Below are 27,729 nucleotides of genomic sequence, written 5' to 3' on the forward strand. Positions count from 1 at the left end.
TTAACTCTTACTGAACGTGTAGGAGTAGCCATCGGGGGTCCTGTTGAAGCTCAGTTTTCCAGGTGGATAAAATCTGCGCGGGGGTGGCGTCGTGATGGCGTTGTATTGCGGCAGTGGTCTGGTTGGGGGTTGATACTGTGGCCTAGGATTGTTGTTGTACGAGGGAAATGGTTGGGCTTCGGGTGGTGGAGGCTGTGGCCTATATTGATATTGTGGCTCAGGTTCATACGAAGGTTGAGGCTGTGGCTGTGGCTGTGGTTGTGGTTGAGGCTCGTACACCGGTGGATTTGGTCGTTGATACTGTTGTTGCGGGGGTGGATTGTATCTAGGTGGTTGATAGTCCGGTGGATTGTACTGTGGCAATGGCACGTACTCCGGCTGGGGTGCAACTTGCGGGGGTGGAACGGGAATACCGTCCCCGGACGCCTGTAGATTTAAATAAAATGCTTTCCACTCGAAATATCCAAAACTGTCTGAATTTTTAGAAAATAATTTTACAGTATAGGAAGTCGTAATTTAATTTTTTCAAACGTAAACACGTAAAATGACTCGTACTTTTCTTCTTCAATTTTTAGGGAGTCTTCAGTTATTATACAAAGAAAATTAATGTTGAGGACCAGCTTCTGGGATTTTTTTTAGACAAAAGAATATATGCTAAAAGCACTTAAACAAATCGAACACACAATGTAAACTTCCTTATAGTAATTATTAATAAAATGTAGATAGCAATATACTGGAAGGATGATTCACCTTACTTTTTTATTTGAGAATTTCTCGATCGAAAAGAGGAATTTTAATTTGTTCCGTCTTGGATTAGAGAAAGAAATAAATGGAGTTTGTTAAAGTGTATTCCGACATACCTGGAAACCGTCTTTTCCAGCTGTGTACGACACAGTACGCCTTTGTCCAGTCGGGTCGACGTAGGAGTAAGACCCACGACGGTTTCCGTAGACGTCGCTTTCCTCTTTGAACTCGACGCCATCCTCTTGCGAATAAGCGGCACCAAAAGTCCCGTCTCCAGCTAGGTATCTCGCGTCGCTCAAAATCGCTGCCTGTTGAGGCGATTGGTATTGGCCATTCGACGATCGACACGAAACCAGCGCGATCGTGCATAACAGGAACGCCTGGGGATTTCGAGAAAATTTTCGAAAACTTTCGAGAACCCTCCGTGTCATGCAAATGATTTTAAACTATAACAATAAGTGTCACAAAATGATATACAAATTTACACTGATACAAGGTAGAAAATAACTAAAAAACTTCAGTCTTGAACAAGCAGGTTTATAATTTTATTGATTTCTTTAAAAATTATTACCAAGAGATAACCACAAATTTTAATTGATCTAAAAGTTATAATAAAATAGTGGCAAAATATGAAACAATTATCTAGCTAAAGTTTACGATAAAAACATTACAATTTTGTGGATTTTACCGAATTAAGAGAGCGCCAAAAAATTTGTAAAACAGATGCAACGAAGGTGTAATCGATCATCGGATAGAGCGGTGCATTGTGACGTGTTTCGAGTAAAATTGAACGAGAGTACTTACGAATATGGCACTCATAATAGAGAAATGACGACAACGGGGCGACGAGAAGTACAACAGTGCTCGAAGGATCGTCGAGAGGGGCGTTTTATACGGCGGATTGGATCACGTTGACCTGAAGAGGCCTTGATGGTCGCTCGCGCGCCCATGCTGCAGAATAATGCAGATTGCACTCTGATCTTCTACCACGCCTTTCGACTGCCATTCAGCTTTCCTGCCAGCAACTTGTATCGCCATTACTCTGACCAGTTTCTTCGCTACTGTGTCGCATTGTAGTCGTAAGACTGATACAAATGAATTTTATACCAAACTGAGATGTTCAGAAGTATTTTCTGGATAACAATCTTTAGTAACGAATAAAAGAAATAAATTCTTTTTTCAAAATCACATATCTTAGATAGTAGTCCTCTTATTACGTATGAATTCTACAATTTATGCTAAACGATAATATAAATATGGAATGCCAGAAGTACGTTAAAAAAAGAAGGAATAATTAAATCAATGGAACCTGGATTCCACCATTTTTCTAGTTCCCGGTTTTAACAATCTCTTGATGAAACATCCTTTGTATCGTGTAACTTTTTCCACTCATTGGATTGTATATTTGGAGTATCTGAAACTGTGTGTTTTAAAATTCATTGGGGTCACAGAAAAAATATGAAATATGTTTAATATTATCTTGATACAAGATATTGTATCGGTATATGTATAATTGCAATAGTGACTTACAAGATCGAATATGGCAGATTTTAAATTTAACAAATGCTAATTATTACATATACAAAATTCTGAATCTAGGTTGTCGAAAAATAGTCTCTATTCATGTCGTTATAAGACACTGTCAACTTCAGCTTTTCGACACTGTGACAGGCGAGGCGGTGGACCTTAGTTTGCGACTGCAGGTAATGCAGATTCAAGTGCATCAGATCTCTTGCTTACCAACTTCTGAATTATCCCTCGATGCACATGATTCATGCACAAATAGATTCGTGATTTTGTCGCTTCGTGTCAGAGCCAAAGATACCAGACGGAGCCCAGGGTGCACCAGAGACACCTCAATCCACTTTTTTACATTATGCCAGATCACGCAACGTGAGCTCTTTGAGTTTTGGAGAGTCGACAAAGGAAAACTGACACATGCCCTCTTTCTCGATTCTCCGAAGCTACCCGATGTAACTTCGAACCGCCTCGTGGGAGTCGAGAGAGAAAGGCTTACATTTGTTTTCTCGCTCTTGAACAACTGAAATCCGACCTTCCGTCAACGGCATACGATTTGGAATCTCGAGTTGAGATTCTCGACTGCCCAGGCATTTTTACTTTCCGACCTATGTATGTAGACGCAAAGTACCCATAATGAAAACAAAATTTTGTGAAATTTTGTTTACAGAAATACACGTTTCAAAACACCCCGATCATATTTTAATTATTGAAAAAAAAGAAATTTTTTTTATTATTCCTATGTATGAGCGTACATATGTACATTATTTCAGTTATCACTTCTGATATATCTGGCAACGTATAACCATTACTACTGGCTACTGCCAGCCTCTCCCAGCCTCTGCTGGCTTCTGCTGGCCTCTGCAGATCTCTCCCAGCATGTGCGAGCCTCTGCCTGCCTCTGCTGCTCTTTGCTGGCCCCTGCTGACCACTTCTAACCACTCCTGATACTTCCGACAACGTATAACGATTACTACTTGTTACCACCTGCCCCTGCTGGCCCTTGCTGACCCCTGCTGACCACTGCTGACCACTGCTGATCTTTGTTGACAACTTCTGATATGATGTATATGTATTAAAACTTTGTATAATGTAAATCTATGGCAATAAATGAAATAATTTCAAAGAATTCTATGTGTTTTCATCATTTTTACCTTTCTTTTCCTCTCCAAATCATTGCCTTAGTTTTAAGAGACCGTTTTTCCGGTTAAAATTGGATTCCCAGTCTCCAGAATTTTTTTAAAATTCGAATGGCCTTGAAGTCAAGGTCAAGGTCAAGGTAAGGCCACATCTGAATTGGCAAAACGGCGAAATTTTCGAGCAAAATTTATTCAGTAACCGTCAGCTCTCGTACTTGCTGCAAAAATAAAAAATTAACTTTTAAATTTTTTTTCTGTAACCGTCACTCTCATACCTGCTGGCAAAATCGAGAATTCATTTTTTTCGTCAAAAAATTTTTGCTCGAAAATTTCGCCGATTTCCCAATTCTGTTTTTAAAATTTTTTTTCTGTAACCGTCACTGTCGTACCTGCTCGCAAAATCGAAAATTCATTTTTTTCGTAAAAAAATTTTTGCTCGAAAATTTCGTCGACTTCCCTATTCTGATTTGGCCTTGGCCCTGACATTGACCTTGACTTCAAGGCCATTCGAATTTTAGAAAAATTTCAGACGCTTTGGAAATCCGGTGGCCTTGAGTTCAAGGTCAAGGTCAAGATCAAATCAGAATTGGGAAATCGGCGAAATTTTCGAGCAAAAATTTTTTGACGAAAAAAATGAATCTTCGATTTTGTCAACAGATACGAGAGTGACGGTTACAGAAAAAAAATTTTAAAAACAGAATTGGGAAATCGGCGAAATTTTCGAGCAAAAATTTTTTGACGAAACAAATGAATTCTCGATTTTGCCAGCAGGTATGAGAGTAACGGTTACTGAAAAAAATTTAAACGGGACCCGGGAAAATTTCGAGCAAAAATTTTTAAGAGAAAAAAATTTGAAAGTTAATTTTTAATTTTGCCAGCAGGTAAGAGAGTTTTAGGTTCATTTTAGACTTTGTTATTAGGAGGACATGATATGGGAAGAGGTGGCACGTATCTTATAACTATGGGAATGCTTTGGAGAGGTAAAGAAAGGTAAAAATTACGTGAACACATAAGAATTCTTCGAAATTATAACATTTATTGCCATAAATTTACATTATACAAGGCTTTAATACATATACATCATATCAGAAGTTATCAACAAAGGTCAGCGTTGGTCAGCAGTGGTCAGCAGTGGTCGGCATGGCCAGCAGAGGCTAGCAGAGGGATGCAGAGGCATGCAGGAATCAGCAGGGACAAGCAGTAACAAGTAGTAATCGTTATACGTTATCAGAAGCATCAGGGGTGATCAGCAGAGGTCAGCGGAGGCTAGCGGTGGACAGCAGAGACCAGCAGTAGCAAGCAGCAACAAGCAGCGGCAAGCAGTAGCCAGTCGTAATCGTTATACGTTGTCAGAAATACCAGGAAACGTCAGCAGCGGTCAGCAGAGGCCAGCGGAGGTTGGCAGAAGTCAGTAGTAATCGTTATACGTTGTCAGAAATATAAGCGGTGGTCAGCAGAGGCCAGCAGAAGCCAGTAGAGGCTGGGAGACGTTGGCAGTAGCCCGTAGTAATCGTTATACGTTGTCAAAAGTATCAGAAGTGGTCAGCAGTGGTCAGCAGGGGACGGCAGAGGCAGGCAGAAGCCCGCACATGCTGGCAGAGGTTAGCAGAGGCCAGCAGAAGCTAGCAGAGGCTGGGAGAGGCTAGCAGTAGCCAGTCGTAATCGTTATACGTTGCACGAAATACAAGGCGTGGTCAGCAGCGGTCAGCAGTGGCCAGCGGAGGCTGGCAGAAGTCAGTAGTAATCGTCATACGTTGTCAGAAATATAAGCTATGGTCAGCAGAGGCCAGCAGAGGCTGGGAGAGGCTAGCAGTAGCCAGTCGTTATCGTTATACGTTGTCAGAAGTATCAGGTGTGGTCAGCAGCGGTTAGCAGAGGCCAGCGGAGGCCTGTAGGAAAATTCAAATGTACATGTAGTCGTACCTTGTACCTCGTACTTTTTACCTTAGACTTCAGGTAACAAGGGGTATAACTAGGTAAAACAGTTTTATGGCATTACCTGTTAACCCAAGTTAGCCACCAGTAGGGGGATGTAGAGACTAGCAGTGGTCAGCAGAGGACAGAGGAGGTTGGCAGAAGCCAGCAGAGGCTGGGAAAAGCTGGCGGTAGCTAGTCGTAATCGTTATACGTTGTCAGGAATATAAGCGGTGGTCAGCAGAGACCAGCAGGAGCCAGCAGAGGTTGGGAGAGGCTGGTAGTAATCAGTAGTAATCGTTGTATGTTGCCAAAAATATAAGCGGTGGCCATCAGAGGCCAGAAGAAGACAGCAGAAGACAGCTGAGTCTGGGAGAGGCCGGCAGAAGTCAGTCGTAATCGTTATACGTTGTCAGGAATATAAGCGGTGGTCAGCAGAGACCAGCAGAAGCCAGCTGAGGTTGAGAGAAGCTGGCAGTAACCAGTAGTAATCGTTGTACGTTGCCAAAAATAAAAGCGGTGGCCATCAGAGGCCAGAAGAAGACAGCAGAAGACAGCAGAGTCTGGGAGAGGCTGGCAGAAGTTAGTCGTAATTGTTATATGTTGTCAGGAATATAAGCGGTGGTCAGCAGAGGTCAGCAGGAGCCAGCTGAGGTTGGGAGAGGCTGGCAGTAACCAGTAGTAATCGTTGTACGTTGCCAAAAGTATAAGCGGTGGTCAGCAGAGGCTGGGAGAGGCTGGCAGAAGTGAGTAGTAATTGTTATACGTTGTCCGAAATATAAATGGTGGTCAGCAGAGGCCAGCAGGAGTCAGCAGGGGCTGGGGAGAGGCTGGTTGTGAAAGCGCCAGAGTTCCCTCGTAGATAGAATTATTCCTCTGTACGTTTATAAATTATTCGGTTATGGTTTTCACGCTTGTACAGATATTTGAGTATATTTTTACATTTATGCAAACCTAAAGATTTCACGAGCGTTATTCCTCCAGAATACGAGAGATCTGAAAGTAAAGTTTGCAAACGAAATTTTATATTAAAATCGAAACAGGCCATTAATATTAGGATTTTCAGTATGTTTCATAATGCGAGCGCAATTAAATCGGATTGTAGGAAATGTTGTAAAACCCTTGTTGCAGTTTCGCGCTACAATTGGTAAGAAATTTCTACATCGCCGATATGACGTCACGTCGTTAATCGTAATTATTCTATTAGTACATTCTGTTCTCGACTTTAACATATATTTTTTGCGAATATCTTTCGTGATATAATACAACATATTTTTTACAATGGTTTTGGATATTTTGTTACTTTACGTTCGCTGTTCCTAGTAACGAATTTTACTATTCTATTTAAAATCTATAAACGTTAATTACACATTCACTTTTATGAGATTTAGAGTCGTTAATAATTATAAATACAATAAAAACATAGTATATTCTTTTTACGGTGAAACTGTTCGTTATGAGGCTATTGTATAAAACGAATTCTTGGAAACAAAACGGTAGTGGATTCTTTTTATAAAGTAAAATAACACATACTTTCTATGCATTAGATAGTTTCGATTATTTAATTTCTGAAAAGAAAACCGTTATTACGTAAATAACAATACGTAATATGTTACGTAGTTCTTGCTTAAAAAAATCACAATTGAAAACCTGCAGTTTTTACGCCTACAATATAACAATATAACAATATTTTCATATTATAAGAAGCTTTCTCTCCTATGTTTTATTTCCCACATTTGCTCTTGCACTGTTTAAAGCACAAACCTAAACGACAAAAGTCGTCGAAAATAAAATTAAAAAATTCGCAGACTTTAAAAAAAAATGAAAGAAATCTTCGCCTATCAGGAAACGCTGAAATAATTCCCAACGTTCAATCACTGTATCTCGTTCCCGACGGATTATTCAACCTAGTCATCAAACAAATTCCACCTAGATCTGTCATGAGCCACTAATGTTCCTCTAGGAGCACGAGCTACGGCCGCCAATAACGTTTCATTTTTCCAATTATCATAATTAACGTTCCTCTCGGTCCCGCGCCATTACCTTCGTCTCTTCTATTTTCACGTTTCCACGTATCATGACTCAGCCTCGTTACTTTTACTTCTCAATCTGGTCGGACAAAGATCGAACGCGGGATTTCGTTTGACCCCCGTCGTATCGATCGTTCGAACGTGGCTCTCCTTTTAAAATTTCACTTTCCGCGTGGCTTCCGAGTCGATCGAGGGGAGGCTGATCGTAACACGGTTCCATCGCGGACACTTGGAAAATCGCCTCTGAAATATTTCCGATCCGGCTCGCGGAACGTTCTATTTTTAAGCGATTCCGAGGAAACATAGTCTTCCTCGCGATGCACTTTCTCCGGTCCGTTTCCGCGGAACGAATCCTTTTTTCTCATCGTGCCTTTCGAATATCATCGAGGGAACTTTCCTCGCCGAAGTTCGCGCGGTTTTTTGGTCACGCGGCTCGCATTGCCAATTAATTCTGTTTAGGTACAACCGTCTGTCGGCTTCTTTTTATTGCGTAAGGTAATTAGCGAAATGCCTCGAAAGGAACTGGACACAACGAAAGCGTCTCGCATGTTTTCTCGATGAGCGCCGAATAAAATTTTCATGGGGTGAAAAATGCTGGAAGGTAGCTATCGGTTGTGTGTACGCATGAACGCATTTTATTTCTCCCTCTTTTTCACCAATTTTTACCTTCGGTTAATGTTTTATGTACGCTTCGTGACTGGATGCATTTTGAACAAGCGTTCGATATCGTTGCACGTTGGAAGGTTGAATACATAAATATTGCAATAGAGAAAGTATTGAGCTGAATAGACTCGGTAATCTAATTAATTAAAGCGAAATGGATTACCTCTTGCTTCAGAAAGACTTGGGTCTAAAAAGACCCAAACTTGTATATCTCAGATTTCACTGCTCCACAGTTTCTATCAGCACTTCTTATAATTAAAAGGAGAATTAGTATTATTTTATTTGTGTCAATCAAACCATAAATAAATTAATAAATACAATTTCTATCAGAAATGTTTACATTTTCAGTATATTAACAAACTAGAATTAGAGCCTGAAACTGAATTAATTAATACGAAATGGACTGACTCTTGCTTGAGAAAGACTTGGGTCTAAAAAGACCCAAACTTATACAGGGTGTTCGGCCACCTCTAGCAAAAATTTTAATGAGCGATAGTAGAGGCCAAAATAAGACGAAAATCAAGAATACTAATTTGTTGGTGGAAGCTTCGTTAAAAAGTTATTAACGTTTAAAGTGCTGCTCTTACTGAATTTTTTTCTCGAAAATGCGCAAGATTTCGGGGGTATGTCTATTCACCAAAAATGACTGTAATTGAACCCTACAACCGAAAATAATTTTTCCACAACGATTTGCAATTTTTTAATTTCCTCGAATAATTTCACACCTTCTCTATTTTTTTTCTCGAAAGTGGGCAGGATTTCGTGGGTATGTCTAATGACAAAAACTGATTGTAATTGACCCCCGCAACCGAAAATAATTTTTCCACAACGATTTGCAATTTTTTTTCTCCGTTGAAAAATTTAGGCACCTAATTGGATTTTCAGTAAGGAATTTTTTTCTCGAAAGTGCGTACGATTTCGGAGGTATGTGTAATGATAAAAAATGATTGTAATTGATCCCCGCAACCGAAAATAATTTTTTTTAAACGATTTGAAAAATTTTTTTTCGCCGAAAAATTTCAGCATCTACTCGATTTTTTTTCTCGAAAGTAGATAGGATTTCGGAGGTATGAGTACTCACCAAAAATGATTGTAGTTGACCCCCGCAACCGAAAATAATTTTTCCAGAACGATTTGAAATTTTTGAATTTAATTGTTAATAACTTTTTAACGAAGCTTCCATCAACAAATTAGTATTCTTGATTTTCGTCTTATTTTGGCCTCTACTATCGCTCATTAAAATTTTTGCTAGAGGTGGCCGAACACCCTGTATATCTCAGATTTCACTGCTCCACAGTTTCTATCAGCAGTTCTTATAATTTTTTAATTATAAGAGAATTAATATTATTTTATTTGTGTCAGTAAGCGATGAATAAATTAATATATACAATTTTTATCCGAAATTTTTACATTTTCAGTACATTAACAAATTAGAAATAGAGCCTGAATCTTTATCAATTAATTAGAAACACATTCTTTAAATATATACCTATTTAAGATTACTGCAGACAACATTTTCACACAAAGTATTACTTAATATTTTTGCCTCGTTCGTAATATTCGTAACAATACTTCGTTACCGTTTTAACGAGATAAAAGGTTCGAGAGCTTACGTAAATTAATTAGTTGCTCAAACAGAAATCGAGGCGATAAGTAAAAATTATCCTCCACTTTTACAGACGCTACAACGGTAACGCGAAAACTTCCTGCATTTCTATTTTTTCTCACCGTTGAAGTACGTGTCGTAACGAGGGTAACAAGGATCCGGTAATTTCGAAAATTACTGTGATTTTTTAGGTCCGACAAAAAGACCGAGGTGGCCTCTCGAACCTCGGGTTTATGAGGTTTTCATAGTTCGTTTAGAGCTCATTACGTCCCCCTTCTGTAATATTTTGTAACTCAGATTTATTTAATAAGGTCTTAAATTTGCTACGGCGACCGGTTCCGCGAACCATTCTGTCGCAACGTGGATCAAATTTTCGAAAATTATTCCCAAAAAGTGTGTCACGAAACGCTTCTCGGTTTCGTGACGAAACATTTATTGTTTACTTTTTACTGTATCATGTTTCAAACGTCAAGAATTTTAAAAGGACTCAATGCAAATTAATAAATATATTTTTTTAAAGGGTGCATCGACAAATTTCTGGATTCACGAATGAAACATTCGGTCGTAGAGACGTATGAAACTAATGGAAGATACCCCGTCCGATAATAAATTTGAATTCAAGTAAGAATTAAATTAAATAAAAGATCTCGAGGAATCTTTGCGCCAAACCAATGGGGAATTCCGTCCGCCATGAAACTGTTCACATATATTACCATTGAATTACGTGTTTGCTCTTGAGAGACGAGCATGCATCGTGGAGATAAGCTCGGTTATTTACAGTCTGTCTCGTTGCATTTTTTCGCATTCGAAAGTTCAGGGGCTTCGCATTGGCATACGATTATCTCGTCGATTTGAGAAAGTTTCGATCAAGATTTCATTGTTGCAAGAAATTCTTTCTAATATTCTTTTTAGAGGACGATTTATCGTTCGAGTTTCCTTGAAGCTTTTATTAAATAACCAACAATGTCACTATGAATCAATTGCAGGATCGAGGATTTGTAGTCGAATAGGTTTAAAGAGAAATATTTTATACAATTAGAAGATACGATCCTTCGTTTAAAAAATGCAGGATTATATTCCTAACAAGATACAACGATGAAAGTTGTTGTACTCTGATTATTTTAATGGCTCGTTATTCTTATTTCATGTAAATCGTTTCGCGCGTTAAACACAAGTTCGATTATTTATTTTGTTATTTTCTTGGAAAATGGAAGAGCTGAAAATATTTTTACTCGCGTTACGTTCAAACGGAGTGCAGGTGAACCGTTTGATGCACGAAACAGGTTTCATTAGCTTCAGGATTTCTTTGACTTATAAAGGACCGATTGAGTAATAGGCTGCTTTAATTTTGCGCTGATGAAAGTGTAGAATGCCTACGGCTTTCTTTTATTTGATTTATTGCTAGAACTTACATTCAGCCATTGAGATACAAGGATTTAATAATTCATTCTTTCGGTTTATCCGATTTCAAAGTATTCACTGCGTAGCTTCCATGGTGTTACATAATTATTAGTAGCTTCTACGTTTTACTCGCTGCATGTATACACGTAGTTTAGCAAAACTTTTTCAACGTTCGAGACTCGTTAAAACTTTCAAGACTAATCAAAGCTCGTCAGAACTTTCAAAACAATTTAAGATTCATCCACTCTTTCGCGATACTCAACACTCGTAAAGACTTTCCATACTAATAAGACTCGCCAAGCTCTCAAAACTTTCAAGACATTCGACACTCGTAAAAACTTTCGAGACATTCGACACTCGTAAAGACTTTCGATACCAGTCAACCATTCACCAAGTCTTTCAAAACAATTAAGACGCACGAAATCCTTCAGGATCTATCAAATCACTTTAAAAACACTTTATGCATATCTATTCTGACCAAAAAGTGTCTTTTGACAGAATTGTTAATGTAAATTGTATACCCAAGATTTATTTATTTAAAAACTAATGCAATCATGGACAAGACTATAATAAAACTTATTTACTTTTCTGAAGAAAATATATTTATATTATTTTTGTTTTAAAGATCATCAGTGTATAGTAAAACAGAGGACCACCTGAGGGTTAAAAATGATTTTATTTTTCCTGAGAATTTCGAATCTTTGTAAGATATTTCAACGTCCACGACTGAAGATTGAAGTCTGATCCTGTAAAAGTTTGATAAACGACAAGTCGTGTACCCAGTGCCTCCTCGTGAATATTCCTCCGATGAAAGGTTGTAAACTCGTAACCTCGGACACTTGGGTGTCCAAGCAGCTTCCTAGATCGACTTTGTAACCGCGTTGCAACAGAGACGCATTCTTGCAATCGGCCGCGATAATATCCCGGGGGCCCTCGTGGTTCGCTCGTTACCGGAGGCAGAATTACTTTAAAAGTAGGTAGCCACCGGCCGTCTGCTTGGCCGACCAATTACACCGGGGCAACTCCGACTATATAGAAGAGCCAGCGCGGCCCCGTCGGCTGATTTCCACCCGTACACCCGTGAATCGAGCATCCAACGTTCATCGTCTCCAGCCATGAGGCTCCCAGTGAGTGCATACGATCTTCGAGCTCAACGAACATAATCATTTCACGATCCTCCATCGGCGATCCGTTTCGATTTTTCGTGCTCTTTGAGGGTAGATCCGACGTTTCGGGACGTTTCTCGTATTCTCTCCGCATTTTTAGTGAGTGCCATATTTTGAGCGGAGGAGTGCATTCGTGACACGTATATGGAAGCTTGCCAGCGGAATTAATCATTAATTTCATAAGTGCTCTTAGGACACCTTGAGTCGTTGATTCGAAAGTTTCGAAACAGTGAACGTTGCTCTTGGTGAACAGAATCGAGAGGCTTTTCCAGCTTCGTTTGTAGAACGTGGTCATCTGTTTGATCGCGTTTGCTTGACGAGAATAGCTTTGCTTGGTCACAATTTATCGTGATGCCAACTTGGAACGGGCTTAACTTTGATGATAATTGTTGTTTTAGAACGTGGTAATGGGTTTGATCGAGTTTGACGAGGATAGTTTTGCTTGGCCACTATTTATTGTGATGTTAGTAGAGGAAAACTTAGAACGAGCACAATTTCGATGAGAATTATTTTTTAGAACGTACCAATAGGTTTGATCGTGTTTGTTTGACGAGGACAGTTTTCTTTGGCCACTATTTATGGTGATGTTAGTAGAGGAAAACTTGAAACGAGCTCAACTTCGATGAGAATTATTTTTTAGAACTTCACAATGGGTTCGATCGTGTTTGTTTGACAAGGATAGCTTTGATCACAATTTTATTGCGACATTAACCGAACTTGGAACGAGCTCAACTTCGATGATAATTATTTTTTAGACACAATGGGTTTGATCGCGTTTGTTTCACGAGGGATAGTTTTGTTTGGTCATGTTGACTTGGAACTCGTTTAACTTCGATGATAATTATGTTTTAGAATCTTGTTGAGTAACATTCTCCGATGGAAAATTCGGTTTGATGTTACTGTGTTCTATATAGTTATGCTGGTTCCGTGGGGGCCGTAATTTAAAATAACATACGTGGATCTTTCATGATTTTTATTTCATTTCAATTTTAGGTCGTTTTAAGTTTGAGCAAGTTTGACCATGTTGTTTGACATAGCAAAGTAGTTTCTTTTAGCAGATTTACGTTATCTATACTAGTAGCTACTTTAACAGACTAAATTTCAGAAAGAACCTAAAGGTAAATTAAAAAATGAACATTCTAATTGAACTCGTGGATAGAAATTAACTAAAGTCCCCGGATAAAGTATTATCTTTGAAGATTAATATCCGTAACGTCTTACTCCTTAAATTCTAATCTTCGTGCTTGGATAAATACCCGATTATTAAATTTCAAATCACGATGTAAATTTCATGCATACGTGCACTTACCGTATCTCATTGTTAGACGTCGCCCATTACTCGGCCGAACACCTCTCGTGCCTCGCACGACCATTATCACTTAAACTAAAGACGTAATTAACAACAGGAGATAAGGCCTTAATAAGATTTAATCAGTTATTGTTTCTCGTTTAAACGTTTCTAATCTCTTTCGATCGTGTACCTCGTTCGTTTCAACGGAGTTTCTAACGCTGAACACCAGTCACGAAATACTTTTAAAAACCGTTCATAGCTCATCCATCGAAACACAGGCTGGATTTCCAACCGGTTAAATCGTAGGTTTAATGAAAACGACTCGGTGCAGTCGATAGTGTATTCAAACATGGTCAGGCCTCGCTTTTTATGGTCGATTCTATAGGAGGAAGTGAAACGTTAGACGTTATTACAAAGTAGTGCTGATGGTTATTTGTAACACGGCCAGTTTATGCTAAGTAACAAGACTAACGCGGAAACACGGCGAGATAGCCAAACGTTTTATTGAACGAAACAATCGTACGAATTCCCTTCCGCGTGCGACGTCGTTTGGCATCGGTTTCTAAAGGCTCGCGGAGAAAGACGACCGTCCCAGGAAGACTTTACTTTCTAACGGATCCCATTACCGTTACAGCATCGTTGCACGCGTCCTTACCCGGAGGGTTTCTCATGGCGAATAATTTATTCACGATCGAATCTGTTCGCAGATTCTTCTCGTCGCTTTGATTTCGACAACGTTGGCGCAACAGCAGAACGTTCAGCGTACCGCGCGTACCTCTTCGGCACAAATCAAGTACAGCGACCCCAATGGTGAGTAAATTCCAAAGAATATACAGTAACAATTTTCCCAAGAAAAATATATTATAGAATATTTAACGATACCAAAACGAAAGAGTCACAAAACTATGGGCAATAAGAGGATTGATAAATAACAATGATAAATTGTGTCACGGTTCAGTACAGCTTCTAATATCGATGAGAGCCCATTTAAAAATATTTAGCGTTGGAAAAGATAAATTTTAATAACGCGTTGCAACGATAGGGAAAGGAAAAGAGAACGTTGGAGATCAGGAATTTAGTCTTTGCTCATTGAAAGGATGGAGAATTCCACGGAGATTGAAAAGATTTTATGTAAAAATTAACAGAGAACGAATGGAAAATAATAGTAGAAAGAAGAATCTCGAAAGTAGTGTTATTGTCACCGAAGAGGAATCGTTTCATTATCGACGCCAAACCGCACTAGACGCGATAACTTTCTCGTTACCTTTGCGTTACAGCATCGTTTCCTCACCGATTGCACGGGCAACCGACTGAAAACCGGTCACCAACGCGGACATCAAACCATCTTTCCTCTTTTCTAGGCTTGAAGGTCGACTGGAAGCAGTTTGCCCCCCAGAACCAATGGCGCTCCCACTTGGAGAACTCGCGCCGCTATCAGCGTGGACAGTCTGAGCTTGTTCATCCTCAGCGGCCAGGGCAGATCCAGCATCAGTCTCAGTTGTTGCAGGTGCAGCAAGAGTACGACAGGAGTCAATACAAACAGTACACGCAACCTCAGTCTGCAGGGGAACAGGATCCAAATCAAATACAGTACAGGGAGTACCAGCAAGCACAGTCGCCTGAGGTGCAACAGGAACCAAATCAGATACAGTACAAGACCTATCAGCAAGCTCAACCGCAATTGGAGTCTCAGATACAGTACAAAGCGTATCCGCAAACTCAATCTCAACTGGAAGCACAATCGGAGCCTAATCAGATACAGTACAAGCAGTTCCCGGAGGCGCTGGTCCAAGCGAAACAGGCGATCCTGGAGAACTTCAAGCCCCAACGTTCCTATCCTGATCAATCGCCTGTCCTCTACGCCGGACCCCAGCAACACGAACAGCAATCGTCGAACACAGAGATCGCTAATTATGAACAGCTATCGAACAGCTACGAGCAAGCAGAACAGCACAAGTCTAGACGAGAGTACTCTGACAGAGGACTCCAGGGCAGAATCGTGTACAAGGACGACTACAATCAACCCGAGCAGCCACAAGCGGCACAGCAGGAGTACGTGTCGGTACCGTACGAGAGGATACCCGATCCACCAAATCCGAAACTGTTCCTCAATAAGAACATGCCCAGGGAGATCCAGGAGCTGCTGAAGTTCCAGGCCCAGTTGCCTTACAACGTTATTGCAAACAGCATCACACATCAGCCAAAAGCGGTGTTCGTCCCTCAGCCTTTGCCTGAGAACGCAAGGTCGTCACGTTACACCAGCAAGGTTTATTATTTGAACAATGGCCGATACGAACCGGAATTCGAGTCCACCAAGCCCGTACAGGAGTATCAGAGGCATTGAACCGGGGGAACGTCGAGGAGGATTCTGTCTGATGAACTGACGCGTTGAGGTTTGGGGTTGTTTGACTTGGTTGACCAGAGGAACTAGGAACAGAGAAGCGAATTTGGCTGTTGGTCTTGGTGTATGTAATTGTTTAACTCTATTTTATGTTAGGGATAAATGTTCGGGTGATTATTGGACATTGTGGAGAGTAGTATGTAAGGTTTGAAGGGGTTTGATTGGGTTTGACTTTTGGATTAGGCAATTGTATTGCTCTGTATAGGAGAAGATTCGAAAATTAGTAATTTTAGTAAGCATGGATTTGAATTGTTTTTGATTTGAAGGAAAAGAAATTTAAAGGATTGGTTTTTTAATTTCGAATTAAACTGCCCAAGAAATGGTGAATTAATAATAAAAATAATACAAATTAAAATATATATATTTAAGAAAAATTATAAGTTATTGCAAGAAAATCAATAATTAAAATTACGTTTTTGCACCGATGGTAGCTAATGAGTTAAAGAAAATATGAAAGTTAGAAATTTTAGAAAGTCATATGTAAGGATCGATCGAAAAAATTTAAAACACTGTTTTTTAATTTGCTCGAGTTCCTGGTTGGAAAAGAGAAATGTGAAATGTCCTTTCACCTTGATACATGTAATTGTTTAGCTCTGCTTTATATTAGGTAAAATCCAAAAATGAAAAATTTTAATGAGTTCTACTTACAAATTGTTGGGAAGAATTTAAAATTGGATTCTCTGGTTCCTTTGTCAGCCCAGAAATGAAGTGTTTCGAAGAGGGGAAAATGAGATTGTTGTCGTAGAGATATAAAATACTACAGTGTCTTTTTAAACATAATATATGCTAATTCTTAAGCAGTAATTATTTAAAAAATATTATACACACTGCTATTACAGAAGACTTTTTGGACGCTAATTGTTTGTCGCTGAAACCTTCAATGTTCTATACAGAATAGATAAATTATGAAATTACGTTTTTCATCATGATAACCAAGGAAACAAGGTTCAGAGTTTTTTTAGTATGAAATGTATAATTAATAAAAATTTTGTTTGCCTTCGTGACATCGACCACAGTTTAAGCTTCCGCATTTATCTTTCCTACAGCTTTAAATTGAAATAAGTATTTGCAATCGTACGTTTTATCATAAATTTTGTAACCACGATTTAAACAGCGTCACAATTGCAGCTTATAATAATGCTAATCGTTATAATAAAATATTATTCTACGTTAAGTATAAATTTAGTTCACGTGACTTGAAACTGTTCGCTTTGCACTATTTGTGATAACATGTAAGCAGCACTAATTTCATATTTCTATTGTACTAATCAGACCTGGGCACTCTTAAAATAATATTTCAAAGGCAATGCTATTTTATTTCACGATCGTTTCGTTTCTCAAATATAATTACGTTATCTTATTACGTAAAACGATCCTGAAAGTAATAATCATTCTTGAAAAAAGCAGATGTACTTTAAATTCTTTCAAATATTTAAAATAAAAAATACGATAATAGTTTAATCCTTTAAAATGCCTGAAACATTATTTCTTATTTTCGTTTCGAATAAAATTGCCCCTGCTCTGGTTACCAGTGAACTGTATCCTCCATTTACACGACAGATAATAAATTTCTATTTTTATGTAAAATTCAACACTGTTAATAAATAAATTTATTCGTCGAGTCGGCGTGGAAAGGTTGCTACAGAGTAATGCGTTTAACGTAGTTTGCTTTCTACTATATCGAAACTTTCGTTTTAACAAATAAATTATTCGAATCGGCCCCGTGTTGTGAAAATCCTATTCCTATTTCCACGAGATCCATTTCTCGCGTGTTCACCGCGCGAGGGAAGCGGAATGAAGGGAACTTCCGGCGTAAAAGTAACTCGGGTGCGGTTACGAAATGGTTATCGATCTATCGAACAACTGCTTCCGAGGAAAACGTACGATCGCCGCTCTAGGAAGAACATTTCGAGCGTATTGCGATCTGCTCGGCCACTGTGGTTAATAAATCTCGTCTTATTAAGCCACGATAGAAAGTAGGATGGTTTCCACCTTTCTATTAAACACGCGTGCCCGATGCATTATAACGGAAAGCAACACCGCGTCGAACTGTTCGTCGATAGACGGAAATTGATCCCATATATTTTTTGCAATCCTGATATACTAAAATAGTTTCTTTTAAATCTGATGGTATCGAACGGAAATTATTAAGCAGAGTTTATGAACATTGCTGGAGAAGAATATTATGCAATTCTTTTAGAACTTTCCATTAATATCGAAATTATAATTACTCAGAATATACATACGTAGCTTTTTGTATTTTTGTAATTCATTTTTCAAGATTCTTAAGGAGTGTATGTTGGAACAAAAGATGTTAATATACGCGTTTTATGTATACTGGTTTTGGAAAGTATGTAATTTTCATATTAATGACAAATGTTTTATATAAACGAATAATTTTGTAAACAAATGTAAAGTACATATTTTGTATGTTATAACAGCGTCTGGAAAATAAATTGATGTCTCGAAATTTATGTCAAATGTTGTTTACTTTAATCAGTTAATAGCAGGTGTGGGGGCCTCTCGTTTTTATAATAGCATTACTTTCTGAGTAAAAAATGAAAAATGCACGATTGCAAACCGTAAATGGTGCAATTTTTAGAAGTTTTATATAACTGAAATCGACACGATTCTTATGAATTTTGTAGCAGTAATAATTATACTATTGCAATTCTAGCGCAAGCGGATGCATGCAATTTTAAAGAATGAAAGTTTAAAAACATGTAAATTATAGATCGATCGGTTTGGATAGCGAAATTTTCTGAAGTAAAATAATTTAGCAGAGAAGAGAATTAACGTTCGATTCTGTCTACTGCGAATTCTACAGGAAAGAAGTGAAAACAACCAGTGTAGGAATTAGAGTCTTTTATGGAATTAAACTGTAGTGCAAACGTGCATAGAATCCTAACGACGAATTCTCTGAATTTCCTAATTAGAACTATTACACGTAACTACAAAAATGTGGCTCGAGAAGTATAGTAATTCTACGCGACATTGCGTAAAGATTTCTTTTAATAATCCTAGTTAAATGATCTCAAATATTTATTATAATAAACTGATTAATATGTTAGCATTAAATGATTTCGTTTTACGTACGCCATTAGAACGCGTTAATTATTTTGCACATGTTTATCACAGCCACAGACAAGGAGTATGGTAAGGAAAGTTACGTAAGATATGGATGTGCTGATAATTAAAAGGTTAAGGTCAATCGATGTTAATGAATCATGACAATATTGCTTAAAAAGCAAAATTCTAACGACACGATCTCATAAATTCGGCAATGTATCCAAATATTTTTATTTTAGGGAGCAAAAGAGAAATTCTTTGATTCGTTAATTAATCACACGCAATAGGGTAATTATTTGAACATAAAAGAAAGTTGCAAACACTAATTACCACGTGGTCAGCCATTCATCATGTTCCTTGTTCATTTATCATGTTTGGAGCATACTTTGAACGATCAAATTATTCAAACAGAAATCAAATTTAATAGTTGCATTTATCTTATCGTTAACTATACATTATTTTGATTGTATGTTTTGTTTTTATTGACATATTTCAATATTTAATTATCAAATTCTATATCTGTTTAAATAATTTACTTGTTCCAAATAAGGAATTAGTGTTTGCATTCTACTTTTATGTTCAGATAATTATCCTATGTTTATGTAATGTATACGAAATTCATTTAAAGCCAACGAATGTTTAAAAAATATATCAGCATGTAAAATTACTACTAATTTGATGTTTCCAATATCTCTGATGGTTTTAAAAATATAGAAAAATTAGAGTTTGAAGGGATGTTCTTATTTCTGGAACCATTATCTAACACAAATAATAAATATATTTTAGCATGTATCGGTTGCTAAATATTCACAGAATGTTCAGATTCACCTTCTCCGAATATGATGTAAAATGGTTGCGGTCCAATAAATTTTTACACTGGCAAGATTCGCTAAAACACTTCCCCTTCACTAATTGTTGATCGCATGACGCTGCAATTACAGTACGTGTTTCTACCAGGAACTTCCTACACGCGCCTAATGACTAATTCAGTTCATGAATTCAAGTCTCAGTGTTTATTTTGCAAAATATTACCAGTAACCTTATTAGAATTTAGCGATATTAATTATTTCAACTCTACGTACGATATTGTTGGTTCAATATTTGTTATTTTAAATGATTCTATTTTCATCGTTTAATTTGCATACCTAATTGATATCGATGGATTCTGGACTGTAACAATTTTTAAGATATTCTTAGCAAATAGAAGCAGAAATTTAAATGGACGATAGCTGCAGAACTAACATGGACGCTTTGCAACAGTAGTTTTCCCGTTGGCCGGAAGACTTTGAAAACACGTTCTGTTAATGCGTATTATGACGAAAGCTAGAGCATTTCTCCGGACAAGGAAGACCACGTAAATTGGCCTGGTGGCCTTCACGCATTGTGCACTCGATTTGCGTTACTCTCTGCATTCTCAATTATGCACGCGCTTGCACTCCTAGCGCGCTGCAACTTTCGTTTTTACGTTGCTCGCAAATGCACAATTCGCTAGGGCGCCGTATCATTGTTTCCAACGAGAAAACAAACAAACGACATAATTTTAGCATGTTTTAAGAGCGTGAAAAATTCTGTGAAAATGCATCGATCATGCAGTTTAAATATACAAAATTCGAATGTGCAGAAAAATTTAAAGAACCTTCTTATTTGTAATTATCTTACAATCACCAAAATCTGTATGCCACATCTATATGTCAGGAAAAATTATACTTAAATGACGTAATCTAAATAAACTAAAAATTAGAAATTTATATTTATAGTTTAAAGCTTCAGAAAACGACTTGAGTACATTTTTTTTCTGGCTGTAAAACTCTACAAGAATTTTTTTATCGAAACAACAACATTTTCTAAACAAGACAATGTAGAATAATTCAGTCAGTTTATAGTAATACTGTAAGGGTAAAATATAGAAATATATTACTTCTTTGAGGGTTTTAAATTTCAAATATTAAATGTTTGATAGGAATAACAATTTCATTGAATTTATTCCTTGCGTGTCTATTATTTGCTCGTGGGTATTACCTAAGTGCAACAAGTATACGTACATTAATTGATGCACACGGTCATTGCACAGTAACCTTTAAGTAGTACTCTCTTGGGAAACGTGTCTTTGAATCGCATTCCACAACGATGCCTTCAACATTTTCCTGAGGATGCAATCGAATATGCTCCTAACGCGCTAAGTGGAACCATAATACACACAGGCTTACTCCGAGTCGCGCTTCGAAGTACTCCTATTAACTTCTGACACGAATACTCATTGTCAGAGTCGGGGAGCAGCAATCGAATGCAATTTACTGATTGTGAGACGATACACCGATGCGTTCATCCCAGAAGAAAGCAAATACCTTGTTACATAAATGTAAATATCAAGGAAAACGTACACGTGCAATTTATTATTGCTATGCTAGCACGACTTGCAATAGCGATTCTCAATTTTCAAATTAGACGCCATGTTATCGCCTGACTTGGGGTCTCAAGAAATGGCGATAAATATTCAAATTACAATAGAGTCTTCAAGCTATTATGTACAGGTGATTCTAAAGGCCAAAGTAAGACGAAAATTAAGAATACTTATTTGTTGATTGAGGCTTTGTTAAAAAGTTATAGAAACATTTCCGGCCACATAGTATATTTTCGATAAAGAATTTTTTTCTCGAAAGTGCGTAGGATTTGGAGGGTATGTGTATCGACCAAAAATGATTGTAATTGACCCCTACAACCAAAAATATTTTTTTTATAACGATTTGAAAATTGTTAATTTTGTCGAAAAATTTCACACCTTCCCGAATTTTTTTCTAGAAAGTGGGTAGGAATTCAGGTGTATGTGTATTCACCAAAAATGATTGTAATTGACTCCCGCAACCGAAAATAATTTTTCCGTGAATGATTTGAAATTTTTTAATTTAATTTTTTAATAACTTTTTAACGAAGCCTCAATCAACAAATTGATATTTTTGATTCTCGTCTTATTTTGGCCTCTAGAATTTGTATATTGTTATATAAAGAAACTGTATGTTTTAAGCACGAACTAAATTTGTTTATTAAACTTAAAAGCATAATGAAATATATATATATAACAATATAATTAAGTTTTATAAACAAATTTAGGTCGTGTCAAAGGTAGAAGTGTAACAATTCTTTATTATGAATAGAACACAAATTCTTCGCTGATCTACCAAAGAAATTGTGACTGTACAAGTGCCATAGTAATTTGTAGACTTTTGAACAAGTTGGTAAAATTAAGAAGGCTTATGAGATGAATACGGATCAGAGAAATCGACGATACGAAACGAGGAGTTTACTGCTTCCGTGTCATTTCGACGCACTATTTCCGTGTCGATTAACAACGCGTGCTGTAAAATGGCTTCTTTACGATAATCGACGATCCCTCATCGAGTGTACGCTAACGAACCACCTGAATCGTTTCGAAAGCCAAATTTGCATCCCGAGGAAACGAAGATGATGATTCATGACGAATAGCTAATTTTTCTTTTATTTAACGACTTTCTTCGTCGAGCAGAAACAAAAGCAAAATGGAGGAAGTGCACCAAGCAGGGTGAGAACAAACTATAATCTAATCCTAACATGAACTACTTGAAATGTAACTTAAAAGGATTCTACCAAATGCAAAAGGAAACTGAATTATATTGTTGTAGGAAATGGGAATGAATAAAAAACAATGATCTGCAAATTTTAAGATAGTGTAGGCATCTATGGAACGTATGTTGACCGGAAGAGAGTTGGAATAGTAGACATACACGTGGGAAAAGTAGGTTTGAAATTTAGAAGCGTGGTAGAATATGATGGTTTAAAAATTATTGTGTTGCAAGAACAAATTGGAAAATATTAAATTGAGTCGACTATGGAAACAAAACAGCGAAGCTGAAGAGCCTTTTTCTGTCTCCTATTTAGTCAGCCGAAATGGCGAAACACAATTTTTGTCTCATATGGAGTGAACCAAAATGGTGGAATGGAGGAGTAACATGCCTGTATTTACATATATTTCTTGTTTATCTTTTTTAATCTTCCCTTACAATTTCCTGAAAATCGACAATTTTTGGCTTGAGAGGCCAGTGAATAATTAATTTCTGTCTCAGATGGAGTGAACCAAAATGGCAGAACAGAGGGGTAACGTGATATTTTCGTATCTTTTCTCACATCAGTACTTTGCTTTGAGATTAGGAAAATCTCTTTTCATTTCAAAAGGCCTCTATCTAATCAATTTCTGTCTCATATGGAGTGTACCAAAATGGCGGAACAGAGGGGTAACGTGATATTTTCGTATCTGTTCTCATATCAGTACTTTGCTTTGAGATTAGGAAAATCTCTTTTCATTTCAAAAGGCCTCTATCTAATCAATTTCTGTCTCATATGGAGTGTACCAAAATGGCGAACCAGATGAGTAACGTGATATTTATCTTATAATCTTCAAAATCTCAAAATCTCTCTTAAAAATCACCAAATGAGATTTGTAAAGTTTCATTTCGAGAAGCCTCTATACTAATTTATGGAAATCTGTAAGTATTAATTTCTTGCAAAATCGATTCTTTTGGCCAGGTGGGAGTCCCCTGTCGACGCAGGAAGAACCGTCACCGTTGACAATGAGATCGGTCGGGCGGGAATTGCGGGGAAAAGACCGCGAACCGAACGGGCAAGTTCCGCGGAACAGCGAGTCAGGTAACCCGATAAAACGGCGTGGAGGTGGCACAAGAAGTCACATCCCCGTCGCCGAAAGGCGCCTTTTACGTGGCCGCCTATAAAGTTGTTCCGGTGACGGCGCGGCCGCCTCAGAAACACTCCACCCTCGAACGCATCGAGCCAGCCAGCCTTCTCGCCATGAAATTGCCCGTAAGTAAAAGAAATCGTCTGCCTAATCCGACAAAAGTCCTAAGAAAACTGTTCTATCGACGACGGCACTGTCCTTGCTCGGTCGTCGATCTCGCGTTCGCCACTTTCGACGCGCTAGAAAAACCGGAACCGAAGGACAGCTCGCTCTTCCGGGGCACGAAACGCAACGTGTCAAGGAACGTGACGACTAACATGCAGCTAATTGCGATCTTAATTGGTGGATTCTATTCGGTTGACGCTTCGTTCTATTTAGTTATTCGATTTTTTTCTTCTTGGACACCGTTTAGCGTTCGTTTTTCCATCGTCAATTTTACAGCTCGACTTTAAACTTTTTTTATATGTTAAATCTTTTTAATAGTGATCATATTTTGTGTGATGAGATATGTTCATTGAATGTTAATATTTTTGATTTATAACTTGGGTGTTTGGGTTTGTTTGCTGTCTCGTGTCGTTGGATAAATGTACTCATCACTCGACTGAATTACTGGACCTAAATCAACTTTAAAAGTAGAGTGTTAGAGTCTTGGATACGGTAGTATGTTAGTCGAGGGACTGTTTTATATAATAGAAGTTTTCTAGTTTAGGAAATTCGTATTCTTTGGAAAAAATTTACAATATTTCATTTAGTCACTGAAGAAGTTACGATATTGGGAAAATAATGAAATGATTTACATCCCAAAGTATCAACCAGCTATTTAATCTATAAGAGGCCGTATTTGTATTGCTATTGATTTCATTTATTTATAATGTAATCCTTGCCTAGTAGTCTCAGGATGATTTCCAATTTACGTGTTTACATTTTTCTATATACTGTGCTATGATTGCACATGCTTTTTTAACCCTTTACATTATTTACGATGCAATTTAATAATCTAAAGAAACTGTACTTGTACGTTTGTGCTAGGAATTATCAGCTTGCATTATTAATTTCTTCAGGATGATTTCCAATTTACGTGTTTTCATTTTTCTATATACTGTACCATGATTGCACATGTTTTCTTGACCCTTTACATTATTTACGATGTAATCTAACAATCTAAAGAAACTGTACTTGTACGTTTGACTAGGAATTATCAGTTTGCATTATTAATTTTTTCACAATATAATTACGAATAAAAATTGAATAATTTCTCTCTTGAATTAATTTCTATTTCTTATTTGGAATTAGAATCGAACGTAAAGTCGAGGAATTAAAAATGACACGAATATAGGGGAAAAATACCGAAATAAACGAACGGGGAATGGAATGTTTCAAAATTGCAGAATTTCCACGTTGCCCGCGGCTAACAGGTTAACGCGTCGATTATGCGCTGACCTGCATGCCAGTTAGGGCACAAATACCAGCTAGAACAAATATCTCCTTTCCTGATAATTTAAAAAATTTTTTTTAAACTGTACTTAAAAAATATAGTAAAGAATTGTCCCATTTCAATAAAAGTTTGCAAATACGTTTAAAATTTCATCGAATATACCTAAGTACATTCCTAGAAGATCGTTATTAGCTACGACAAATTATATAATTCTTTTCTTCCGGTTCTCTTTCCATTGTTTGGACTCGAAGAAAGGTGAAACTATGAATTCTCAGAGACGCGTAACAGTCTTCAATAGAAGGCATTGTGTTCAATACGAGAGCAGTTTGCAATGCGTTCCTAATTGTTACGTACGCCACGAATTGTTCGGTACCAAACGGGTCGAACGAAACATGTTGTTTATCCGTAATTAATTAGTATGGTTCAATTCGAAATGTCACGCTTTCTCATTTTACAAGCACGATGGAAGAGATCGAACCATAACTTCATTCGCGTTTGACCAAATTGGCCTCTGTAACTGATTCTGGATAAGAAACCGAAACAAGCCAACGATTTAAATCGGTCCTGTCCGGAATAGCTGCTGGGGAAAAGCAGCTTCCCCTACTCTGTCACCGCGTGCAGAGTTCAGGAATTGCACAGGGTGTTTCGATACGATTGGTCGGCGCTACGTATCTCGAAACGAGAAAAGAAGTTCGCGTGAATATGTTTACTGTTCGCTTATGTAACGTGTACCATTCTGGTTCGGGCGGAATCGAGCATCAATTCGAGCTGAGCTTTGAAAGTAATCTCGATTAAACGCGGATAAACGTCGATCAATCGCTTGGATCTCGATTTGAATTTTAGATTTCTGACCGTCGATCAAACAGAATGAAATAGAACGTTCTGAGAGTCAATGAACGCACGAACGCGTCATTGATCGCGAATGTGGATCGATCGAAGATATGTATCTAGACGATTAGGAATAGTTTGACAAATCTTTGTAGCAACGAGTCTATTAGGTATCTGGAAGATTTTTTTATAGAATTTTTCAAGTGGCTTTGCGAGTTAAAGTACGAAGGAGTTGCAGTAAGAAAGCGTGACGATCAAGTTCATTATTGTCGATCGTAATATTGAAAATTCAACAATGAGTGGCAATTCCAATTGGTTTAATATTTTATTGCTTCGATCTTTCTGGGTTCTTTTTAAAATTAAATTCTATATAAATTAAATTCTTTGGGGCCCAGAGATGGCAAAATTCTTGCCTACATCAAAAATTTAACAATGAAATATTTTCGAAATAATCTTCATAGCTCAAAACTTGTTTTCTCGATTTATAAATAAAAATAAAAATTATGTAATAAAAGAGCGTTTAATTGCTTGTTAAAACCTTCGATCTGAATGTTAAAAATTCCAATTTTCACACGATCGAAAATAGAGCCATTTATTGACGGAGATTTAACGCAATATAATTCGAAGGATATTAGAGAAATTGTTGTCGGACCAAAGGACTTTGTTCTCGAAGTATTAATATGCCGTGTAGCGGTCGGTTTTTTATCAGCTCTAGTTAGAGGGACACTTCAGGACAAGTTGTACTCGTAACTCAGTCGTTTTTCTTTTTTCCATAATCGAACCAGGCGTGTCTTGTCGGTTAATTTATATTTCACTTTCTACCGCGGCGAGCATGTAATTCCCGCGACTGTGTGCTCGATCGTTGCACCGCGGTGGCTTAGTCCTGGTTTCCAGATAGGTTTCGTTCCTTTTTCTTGCGGCGATGCTGGAATGTTCGGAGGAAAGGTTCTCTCGCGTCACCTTTTCCCGATTACGGAAACTGCGTTCGCCGTTCGAAGACGCGAAACTTTCCCCTCGGATTGGAATTTCGTCACCGTCAGTCCCCCCGATTGAAAGAGTCAAACTCATTGATCTAATTGTCAAAATTCTACTCGTCGCTTTCTCAAAGAATATTATTCTAATATACAGTATTTATCGTAAAGTGAAAAAGTTTCTCCATGCAAGGTTGAAACATTATTAAAAATGTCTTTATAATATTTAATTTACATTTGAGTTTTTAAAATATTACATATGAATTCTATTTTGTTTCTAAAATTAATTCAATTTTATTTCTTCGAATGATAATGAAGTAAAAATGATAAAATTATGTACAAAATTTGCCTGTGTATTCAAGGTTGAAAAATTAATAAATTGGGAAAGACAAACTTTTTATACTTACTTTGCTCATAAGTTTTCAGAATACTACATATAAATTTTATTTTGTTTCTAAAATTTATTCAATTTTATTTCATCGAATGATAATGAAGTAAAAATGATAAAATTATATAAAAAATTTGTCTCTGTATGGAAGATTGAAAAATTACTAAATTGAGAGAAACAAACTTCATACTCTACACTTAAGTTTTCAAAATATTACATATGAATTTTATTTTGTTTCTAAAATTCATTCAATTTTATTTCTTCGAATGATAATGAAGTAAAAATGATAAAATTATGTAAAAAATTTGTCTGTGTATTCAAGGTTGAAAAATTAATAAATTGGGAAAGACAGACTTTTTATACTTACTTTGCTCATAAGTTTTCAGAATACTACATATAAATTTTATTTTGTTTCTAAAATTTATTCAATTTTATTTCTTCG

The 27,729-nt window shown here is 37.3% G+C and overlaps 2 protein-coding genes across 2 annotated transcripts; one reads left to right on the forward strand and one right to left on the reverse strand.

The window, feature by feature from the left end:
- Positions 1-6,859, reverse strand: LOC122405326 (early nodulin-75). The gene is made up of 3 exons (XM_043409994.1): positions 6,845-6,859; positions 861-1,124; positions 1-426 (listed from the first exon to the last, which is right to left on the reverse strand). The coding sequence occupies exons 1-3, from the start codon at positions 6,857-6,859 to the stop codon at positions 1-3; spliced, it is 705 nt and encodes a 234-aa protein (XP_043265929.1).
- Positions 6,860-12,130: 5,271 nt separating this feature from the next.
- LOC122395591 (regulator of nonsense transcripts 1-like) lies at positions 12,131-15,816 on the forward strand. Its single transcript, XM_043393284.1, has 3 exons — positions 12,131-12,142; positions 14,180-14,282; positions 14,834-15,816. Exons 1-3 carry the CDS (start codon positions 12,131-12,133, stop codon positions 15,814-15,816), a joined length of 1,098 nt encoding a protein of 365 aa, XP_043249219.1.
- The last annotated feature ends 11,913 nt before the right edge of the window (positions 15,817-27,729 follow it).

This window comes from Colletes gigas, unplaced genomic scaffold (assembly GCF_013123115.1).
Source record: "Colletes gigas isolate AHSC1104 unplaced genomic scaffold, ASM1312311v1 Colletes_gigas_Sc00001, whole genome shotgun sequence".
Lineage (NCBI taxonomy): Eukaryota > Metazoa > Arthropoda > Insecta > Hymenoptera > Colletidae > Colletes > Colletes gigas.